Consider the following 10,288-nt stretch of genomic DNA (forward strand, 5'->3'; position numbering starts at 1 on the left):
GTGCCTGCAGGGGGACACTTTGCTGGGCCAGGCCCGGTATGTTGATGGTGGCCTGCTGGTATAAGCCTGGCTGGTAGTTCAGCAGAGGCACATTACTGCTCAGAGACAAAGACTGTCCACCGGTGGAAGCCATCTGAAGACAAAAGAAAAAAAAACATCAAACTGGTCAGTTTACACATGTTACAATACAAGTTTAAACAGGTATTACAAAGGCATTACCTGTGTAATACCTCTTCAATATTAAGGTGATAAAAACCAGATCATAAAATGGAGATGTATCTTAGTTCAGGGTTGTTCTTCTCGTGTGCTTTGAGGTATGTGTACCTGGTTATGCTGATTGAGCTGGCTGCTGAAGGTAACTGTGAGGTTTGTGGCGGCACTGGGCGTGTTGGTGGCGGCAAACAGATTCTTCGCGTTGTCAAAGGCGGTGCACCGTTTCTTACAAATCTCCATGTTTTGAAAACAGGACTTAACGCTGCAAGAAGTCAGTCAGGATGTAAAAAAACTGAACATGGGTACAAGCTGAGACTGACACGCTGTCACTAACACATCTTGACATAAGGAATCAGAGCACCCTTAGTGTATAAGGCTTGCCTTGTGTTGGGCAGCTTTGCATTAATAGCAGCGTGGTTATTGATCCCTCTGGCAAGTACTGATCCAACTTTACCAATACTGCAAAGCGTGAGGAACTGTTGACCAGATGTGACTGCAAGGGCTTACTGTGAGCTGTGAGGGAAGTGGAGCAGATGGGTCATCGTCACAAAGGGGTGGTTGAGCGTCTTCATGGGGGTGATCCTCTTGTCAGCATCCAGAGTGAGCATCTTCTTCAGCAGGTCGATGAACTCCCGCCGGTCTGCCTTCTCTGCCAACATGTCCGTCCCCTCCAGACTAGTCATGTTGACCTAAGCCAAGAGCACAGCATACAGCTTATGGCTGTATGACTCCATCATGAACAACTTCTCACATTAAACGACCCGATCGATATAATGAGAAGAAAGCCAGTTCACCTGCATCATGTCATCCAGGCAGTTGAAGATATATTTACGAGCCTCCTTGGACTTGATTCCCATCTCAGCCTCATGTTCAGATGGTGTCTAAAAACATGTGAGATCAGCAAGCTACAATAAAAGACAGCATTTCGGGGGGCACTGTAGCTCACACAGTAGACTCGACCACATATGGGTATATTGAATATTGTATGAGTATATTGAAGCTCAAGGAGGTCACAGGTTCGAATCCGGCCCGATGCCATTTCTCCTGTCCACTCCCCACCTCTTATCCCTCTCATTTCCTGTCCAACTCTGCACTAATCTATCCATTAAAAGGCGTAAAAGGCCCAAAAAACTAAAAAAAAGACAGCATGACACGAGCCGAGAGCCACACATGCACATACCTTGAGCCTCCAGAGAGGATAGCTAGAGTCTGGGCCTTTGTTGAAAAAGCGACTGGTCTTGGTGCCCGCACTCAGCAGGTACTCAGCTGGCAGCCCCTGGGTCTGGGAGATGTAGCGGATCTACAGCAGCAAAGACAAAAATCAAAACACTTTCACCAGATTAACATAAACATGACAACAAATTAAATGACAACAAATGAATAAATGGACAACAAATTAAATAAAAACAGCTTTAAATCACTCTGTATTGAAAATCACTGTGTGATCCAGTATTGACCTGGTCATATTCTGAAGCCCCAGGATAGAGAGGCCAACCCAGGAACAGCTCAGCTATCACACATCCGAGTGACCACATGTCAATGGCCTCACAGAATGGCAGGCCAAGGATAATCTCTGGAGCCCTGCAACCACAAAAGGACCATTTTCATCACGAGGATGTGGTAAGACATATTACTCCAGTTAGCATCATTCATTGACGTATATGTCCTTAAGTAATATGCGGTTCATTTCAGCAGTGCATTCTTATCAGAGACCGCTTTCTGAAGGAATGTACGCATATATGAGGTGAGAATTGGGCAGAGCACTGCAACCACAGAAGTATCATAATGACTAGGATGATAGGACATGTAACCACAGTTATCATATCATCTCTCCCTTTTGTTCCATGTCTTAGTTTGCATACATGAGGTTAGAATAAGACTTGTTGTTTTTCATTCTCACTTTGTACCCCGTAAATACTCACCGGTAATATCGTGACTGCAGATAAGTGGAGCACACAGCCTTGGACACGTGACTGGCTGAGCCAAAGTCGATGACCTTGACACGGTAGGGCTGGCGACCGGGGTCAACCAGCATGATGTTCTCGGGCTTGAGGTCGGCGTGGATGAGGCCCAGGCTCTTGAGCTTCAGGAGGGCGGTGGCCACCTGCTGCAGCACGGGGCGGATGCACTTGAGCCTGAGAGGGCTGAACTTGCTGTGCTTCAGGAAGTCATAAAGGTTCTGTTCGAGCATCTCGAACACCAGGCAGGTGTGGTTCTTGTGCTGGAAGCACTCGTACGAGCGAACAAAGTTGAACTCGTCTGCGTTTTCTGTGCTCAGCCTGCTCAGGATGCTCACCTGACAAGGAGAGGACAGTAGAGGATGTTGAGTCAAAAGTATAGGCTGAAAATAACGTGGAAGAGCTATATGCTAAAGAAATGCACAAAGTTATGCAAAGATTACATGTAACAACCAAAACAAGCAAAAAGTCTGACAGATATTCTGTGCTTAATAGGTTTATCCTTATTTAAACAGACAATATCAAAGATCTGTCATCCATTTAATTATTTTCACCTCAATTTGTCCTTGACGAGCATAAGATGGGTGGTTCTTCAGGATTTTGATGGCCACAATCTCATTGGTGCCCCGTTTCCAGCACTTTGCCACCTGCCCAAAGGTGCCGCGACCAAGAAACTCTAGCACCTCGTAGCTGTTGGACACAGAGCAGAGGATTTCATGTTGCACCAGCTGGTAGTCCCCCTCGCTGTGGGAGTTACTACTCTTGGTGGTGGAGGTGGAGTGGGCGATAGACTGGGCCGTGGTGCCGCCTCCTCCTCCTCCGGCGGCACCCGCCCCACCTGCCACACCACGGTTGGAGAGCACAGGGGCAGAGAGCTCCTCCAGGATCTGCACACTGTCGCTGCTGTCCACCTCCTCGCTCTTGCGCTTGCGGCTGTAGGGCTTCTGGTTACCATGCTCATCCTGCAGGGTGGCGGAGGAAGCCACATCTTTGGGACGGCGGCTTGTGGAGGACGAGGAGGATGAAGAGGAGGGCGAGGAGGGACCCCCGGGCAGACTGCCGGTGCTGTCCGCGGCTCGGACCACCGTCTGCTCCCGGGAGGTGCCGCTCCTGGTCGTTAGTGGGAACACCAGGTTGGAGGCCGCGGTATTCTGGCTGCTGGAGTTGAAGCCAGGGGCCGATGGGGTTGATGGCGATGCGTTGGCTTGGCTTGGGCTCTGCAGAAAGAAACGGTTCTCTTCTGACTGGCTGCTCACATCCCACCTGCAGGTCTCCACCTTCATCCGCTTGGAGCGGGTGTAGCCACTAGATGACACTGATGGAGAGGAAAATGTCTGAAGCTGGGATGACATATCTATAAGTGAGGAGGGGGATAAAAAAAGGACTTACTTAATAAATGTATTGTATTAGTTGGCCAACATTTTATTATGGATACCATTCAAATAAAAAGCAGTCACTAATGCTATATAGAAACAAGTCAGAATATGCCTCACAGGGTGTTTCACATTCTTGCTACTTCACAAGTTTGTATACAACACAATAGTTAATCTGGCCAGAACAGCCATAAACAAATCACGAATACAGACATTTGAAATTTACACAAGCATACAAGTTGGTTTAAATGTACTACAAAACACATTAAACCTAATATTCATATTCCTACAAAAATTAACGCATATGCCTCTAAAGAACCAGATCCCTCCAACGAAGAATAGCGCTCCCCTACACTAACGTTACCTCTTACTAACTAGCAACAAGGCAGAGCTACAGAAATGGCGTTATACAGATAATACCTGGCAACCCAGAACGGACACTGCTCCTGCCGCTAGATGTTTAGAAAATAACCCGGAGGAGAATATGATTGTTGTACAGATATTTGCTGTAGATCATTTTCAGAAGAAATAGACTAACGTCAGGTTCATGGTTACAGAACAGGACGACAACCCAATACGGCAAAAGAGAATGACACATTAAAGAACACTATAAAGCATTTATATATTGAGATAGCTCAAATTATTACCTTTTATTTGCTCAATTCATCTCGTCCGATTTGACACTTCCCCTCTCTTTTCCTGCTAAGGCCTCATCGATTCTCCATGACCAGCTCATTTCCAAATAAACACCTCCGTAAGATGTGGCAAAATGGCATAATTATTAGGCGATGAACAGCACGATAAAGCTGCATTACTTCAGACAAAATATTGTCATTAGGTGAATTTGCATTCTTCAGATTAAACTAGCAGAGCCCAGCATCAACAGGAACAACCCACATCCCACTACCAGTTCACAGATGAGGGTGAAAGTTCAGTAGCTCTGCAGTAAAATATCGTGTAAACGCGCAACATATTTCCTTGGAGCACTCAACTACAGTACAAACTAACACATTGAATAAAACCACAGATCTTGACAAACTAGCATTTAAAATTTTATTTAATGAAGAATATATTTTTTTTAATCAATAATCAAGGATGTTTGTTATGGTGATATCAGAATCACCAAATCTAGCATACCACATGTAGGCTACTTCATGATTGACATTTGGCTTACAGGGACAAGCACCGAAGCAAAATACCTACCTTATGCATTTTACCAATTAACTCAGTTTCAGTTGACCAGCAGTAAACAAATACTAAGACACCTTTTGAAACTATACTTATGAATGACCACTGGGAAACTAACAGCTGGAGAAGGTCTATCTATAAGTGTGTTATTCAGCCCTTATTATACTTTTTTTTTTTTTTTTTTTTTTTACAAATCACTGTTATACAGATGAAAAGGAGAAGACATTTCAACAAATGACATGCATATGACAAGAATAGTATGAATATTTATTTCTAAACCAAAGGGGAATATTGCACAAAAGGTTATATAAACTGAAGAAAAAGATACATTTGTTTAAATATCTTCTAAGAATAAAGAACAGCATTAAAACAGCTTGCACATAGACAGCAACACTGTGTGTTAGTGTTGGATTGGTTTTATAAAATGAGTTCACATTTGCTGAGTTTTTTGATTTGGCTTCTTATTTGTAGAAAATGGACTTCACCTAATATTGGACAGCGAATCATTTGAGAGTTTCTTGCCACAGGTCACCCAAGCAGCGTTACCAGCACAGCACTGTAGTACTTCAGTCATGTTCCATTTCCATCAAAACATGGATATCAAATCCGGAACACATTTAATTACATAAACACAATTACAAAAATGCAATTTACATTAGAGCAAATGTTCAGGATTGGTTCCTTATTAATTGTACAATAATTATCTATTTGACTCTTACAGTCCATCCGACCCTAAACAAAAGGAAAAGTGTGGGGTAATATCAACTGTGGAATGGTTTGAACTTCAAATTGGATGTCCAAGAACTTTTGTGAATCAGGCGGCAGCTTCTTGAACAACTCAACAGTTTTTCATATAAGGGCTACACTGGCAGACAGGTTTGGAGCCTCCATTTTTACGCCATATAATTTGGTAAAATCCCCCAAGATGACATTTCATTACAAACATGACCCTGCAGACCCTGCTATTTTGATTTCAACGCATCCCTCAAACCTCTGACCACCTGGCTGTTGACCCACATCATGACTGCTTGCTTACACTAAAACTCATGACAGAAAAAAGGACACAGGTAACCCTACTGCTTATTACAGTAACGGCAAGTACAGTTCACCCCCCTCACCCCACCACCCCTGGTCTTTCCTCTCTACAATGATTTTGTTCTCCTTACTAAGCCAAGATCATTCCTGTGCAATGCTTCTTAGGACATATTTGACTGTGTAGGCAAAGGCCGCAAAGCCCACAATGACAAACAAATTTGCCAGGGCTCCTCCAAGCAGTCCATGGTTGCGGTTGACCTGCTGTAGGTCAGGAGGATTGGCAGGTCCCGGGTGGGCATGACCATTGAAGGGCGGGTGCCCGTTCTGGCCATGGTGGGCATCTCCGTCGGGCACAACATCAGGGAGGGGTAATGCCTGGGCATGAGACCTCAACTCGTCCTGAAGCCGCTGCTTCTGCTTGATTTCCTGTACAGGCAAGGAAGGACACAAACAAGACACATTTCAGTCTATATCTCAACCTTCAATTCTATGGGAAAAATGTTCATACTAAAGAATCTTTGGCTTGGACACTAGCTCTTGGCATTGGACTTGTCTGTTTGAACTGTGTTGACACCCAGCCATGCATGGCACTTTTGCGAGACAGACACTGTTTATGACTAATTGAGACGGGATATTACTGGTAAGTATAGACGTTATATAACGTTTGCGTTAACAGGCGTAGAGTAAAAAAAGAAAATTAAAGAAAATCAAGAATTGCCTGAGAAATTAAGATGGAATAACAGTCTCTGTGAAGTTATCATTCTGCACAAGAATACAGATATCACAGCACTCTACACCCCCCCACCCAACTAGCTCTAACCACTAACAGTTGCTAAATACTTACATCAACAACATCTGGAAACAGTTCACAGAAGACCTTATCCTTAATATTAAAGGCCAGGCTCTGAGAAACAAGCTGTCTTTTCTGTTAAAGATAAATGTCAGTATGTTAAATACACCATTAAATCACTACACATTTAAAACAATGAATCCAGTAATCTTAGATTGAATTACTTCACAACACACACACAGATCAGGTTATATGACCAAGCATTAATCAACAGTGTAAAATTATTCAATCATCGTCATCGTATCAAGGCTAAATGTACCTGACCACCAAAAGGGCTCTACAACATCATCACAAAAACACTACACAGTAGGATATGTGTCCACGTCATACTCACAGTAAAATCTGAGGTTTCTATACTGCCAAGAGTTGGGCCTTTTTCTACCATGAAACTAAGGAGTCCTGTGAGGATGGTGGAAACAGACCACGCGGGATTCCATGTATCAGGATGGAAGTCTGTGATGGAAAGACATAACCTGGAAGAAGAGCGGTGTGTATTCAGAACCTGCAGTTTCACTAGTACTGAAATGTTAATATTTGTATACATTAATTTGTATCATAAAAAAAAAACGTATTAGTTTTGAGTCTGCTCCATAGAGTGTGCATATGGATAAGTGCATGAGATCCATTGTTGATCCATAAACATTGGCTTCAATGTCTACAACTTACCTTGTATTACATTTAAATCTCCCATTGGGAGTGATCATGTATATACTTGGTGGTTTGAAGGGAAATTCTCTGGGGAAAAGGAGTTTGCCATGGTAATAACCACCTTCAAAGAGAGATAAAACATAATTTCAATAGGTGTATGGAGAACTATGTAGGCTTAATAGTTATAAAGAAACAAAATACAACAGCTAGCAAAAACTCACCTTCATAGGGCGTTTTTTCTGGTCCTCGTACAAGATAATGCCTTGAAAGAGCAAAAGAAGCTCATAAGTGAAGGTTTTGATTCAGACTGATTTTATGATTAGCACATATAAACGTTAACAGACTCATTTAGATGCACAGGCTGCATATAGGCAACTCACTGCTTGAAGGTACTAAGAATTCATACCATTCCAATATATTTGAAGGGAGAGGTTCTGCACAGATGTAGGGCACAGGGTCTTTCTTTATGCGAAGGTAGTCCTGTTTTAACCGTTGTGTTGCTGTTGTTGGTGCCCTCTTGGTGAATTTGTTGCTCATCTAAAATGGAATAGTTGAGGAATACATATTTAGAAGCTATGGCATTTAAATCCTTGTATGAACAACTGGCTGCAGATCTCTGATCGACCTAAATAGATTTAATCTGATACTTAGTCTAGTATCAGAGAAGGCTGATATGTTATTAAGCAAACAACTAATATTTTCTCTACACTTTGCTACAAGTACATGTCTGCCCTAGGCCTTTGTATCACATATTTGATAAATAAAAGATACATTGGGATGCCAAACAATAGACTGTCAGGGGTACTTATTCCATTTCAAGGGGACATTATATTGCAGAGTTAGGTTTCATCCTAATGAAAAAACGTGTTCCTTCTAAAATGAATGAGCTACAACTTTAAGCGGTCCAAGTCAGAAGCAATTCAGAATGTATTAATTCCATACTACACCATATAATACAGCATACACTTGAGACACCAGCTAACGCTTCCCTCATTCACCACCTCTGAACTTTTAAGCTACCGTTATTGGATAGATAGGTAGCCCAGTGAATGAGGTTCACTATAGAAAAAACATCTGAAGTAAAAAACAAAAACAATAGCTAACGTTCACTGTCAGCTACCTACCAACCAATTACGTCAAAGTAGCTCGTACAAAGACAACCTTACAGTTACTTAGAGGAACTAACTCTGTGTGAACTCGAACCATGTCTGCAGGTTCGTCGGCCACCAAATGAGAGTTAATCACTTGGTATCAGGCTTTGCTATCGGTCTATTGCTCAGCTGTTAGCAAAACACAGCTGTTCTCTCGCCGGTAAATGTTACCCCTCAGGCCTCACCTAGCAGGCTAGCTATGCTTGGTTAATTTACAGGGTAACGTTATTAAAATGACATCGATGTTTATTAACTAAAACATAACAATAAGACACACGGGGATATGGTTTCTCCCAAGTTAACATAACGCTGTCATAACATAGACATATCTTAAGGACAAATAAATTCTGCAACGTGACAGCTGTACAGATTACTAAGCTATTAAACCTAGCTTGTTATGGTAGCATGCATTTGCCCAATCGAGGGACACGCTGGCTAGTCAGCTATGCTAGTAATATTAGCAAATATACAAACTTAGTGCAAGCAAAGAAACAGCAAGATCAACGCAAAAATAGCTACCTCTTTGGAGCACTCTATGCAATATTAGTAGGGCAGATTGAAGCAACGATAATTCTTCTTTCACAATGTCAACAGCAGATTATTTTAGAAAACTTGACCATTTAAAGAGACAACTATGAGAAATTAGCTGAGCTAAAATTGTCTCCTGTTCCCCATTCTAACATGGCTACCATCAAATACGGAAATGAAGGCGGTATCAGACTGGCCAATCATAATGATCTGCTGTTGTGTGTCAGGTATGCTGTTGGCCTATCCGCGTATAGTGAATTTCTAATGGCCGGCTCTAGTATATTATCGTAGACGTAGAGGGTAAATAATAGCCCCCTCCGCTAAACATCTTTGGTCAAAACCATATTGGCTGTGGAACGTCGACGATATCAGGTGAAATGAAACGTGAAACCATAACATTCAAAAGATACGCAGTCTTTATTTTGATCTCAAAAGGTGACTGAACATTCTCTCCATTTTGTTTCAATATACCAATTTTTAGATATATTAGCATTTGCCTCTACATTTTATATGTAACTGATGCAATAATGTAACTTCACAGAAACAATAAAATAAGATGGACTATATACCAGCATAGCCATCAAAGCACTTAATCAATGAAGGAACAATAACTGCCATGAAATGTTACTCTCTGGAATACCATACTGATGATAAAAACTAGCTTTGAATACCATGGGATATATTGACATTGAAGTGCACAGACCAGTATAGTTGTAAATTCCTATTAATGCAACTAAAATATGAATGAAAGTAAGGAGTGTCAAACTTAATATGACTTTAAAGAGATGACTGAGTAGCCTAATTAAATGTTGCTTTGTTCAAACACTGATCATTGAGTTCTGGACCAACACATGGAATTTTAAGAGTCATATGAATCTGGTAAAATACTGGACCGTAGAACCAGTAGCAAGTTTGACTATTATGGTGCTACATATTTTTAACAGTTTATTAGTGAAGTGCTTTTTTAAGTCTAAAAAAATATCAGGCGATGAAAAAATTACAAAGGAGGCACTGAAAAGGGGGATAAGACCAGCAAATTCCCCAAAAACATCATAAAAAAAAAATAATTGTATTTATCAATAGCATTTGACAGCAAACGTGTCAGACTGAATTCCAGCCATACTTGCAAACATGAGAACATTTCACAGGCAAACAATAATTCAGTTCCAATCTCATACCTTGTATAATAATCCAAAACACAAACGGAAGTGGTGTAAACATGCTTAGAGATTTAGAATTCAGCATAGGTCGCCTTGCATCATGTATGCTGCACAAAGCCATGTGATTTTCAGTTGTGGTTGCAATTCAGACTCCAGAATTCAGAACATATTTCACTGAGCATTC

At 41.7% G+C, this 10,288-nt stretch overlaps 2 protein-coding genes across 4 annotated transcripts in view; both read right to left on the reverse strand.

Annotated features, from left to right (window-relative positions):
• Positions 1-4,393, reverse strand: part of hipk1a (homeodomain interacting protein kinase 1a) — a 12,299-nt gene extending 7,906 nt beyond the window's left edge. For all 3 annotated transcript variants that reach the window (XM_080854248.1, XM_080854247.1, XM_080854246.1), the window contains exons 1-9: positions 4,192-4,393; positions 2,726-3,525; positions 2,136-2,509; positions 1,671-1,794; positions 1,394-1,513; positions 1,008-1,094; positions 721-902; positions 325-475; positions 1-133 (exon numbers count right to left, since the gene is read on the reverse strand). The exon at positions 1-133 is cut by the window's left edge and continues 72 nt beyond it. In XM_080854248.1, coding sequence (XP_080710374.1) covers positions 1-133; positions 325-475; positions 721-902; positions 1,008-1,094; positions 1,394-1,513; positions 1,671-1,794; positions 2,136-2,509; positions 2,726-3,523 — 1,969 coding nt within the window. In that variant the 5' untranslated portion in view covers positions 3,524-3,525; positions 4,192-4,393. The remainder of the gene's footprint in view (positions 134-324; positions 476-720; positions 903-1,007; positions 1,095-1,393; positions 1,514-1,670; positions 1,795-2,135; positions 2,510-2,725; positions 3,526-4,191) is intronic.
• Positions 4,394-4,722: 329 nt separating this feature from the next.
• Positions 4,723-9,091, reverse strand: ube2j2 (ubiquitin-conjugating enzyme E2, J2). Its single transcript, XM_080853329.1, has 7 exons — positions 8,936-9,091; positions 7,672-7,802; positions 7,487-7,527; positions 7,284-7,386; positions 6,952-7,090; positions 6,612-6,692; positions 4,723-6,193 (listed from the first exon to the last, which is right to left on the reverse strand). Exons 2-7 carry the CDS (start codon positions 7,800-7,802, stop codon positions 5,909-5,911), a joined length of 780 nt encoding a protein of 259 aa, XP_080709455.1. The 5' UTR covers positions 8,936-9,091; the 3' UTR covers positions 4,723-5,908.
• Positions 9,092-10,288: the final 1,197 nt, after the last annotated feature.

This window comes from Sprattus sprattus (genome assembly GCF_963457725.1).
Source record: "Sprattus sprattus genome assembly, chromosome: 16".
NCBI classification, from domain to species: domain Eukaryota; kingdom Metazoa; phylum Chordata; class Actinopteri; order Clupeiformes; family Clupeidae; genus Sprattus; species Sprattus sprattus.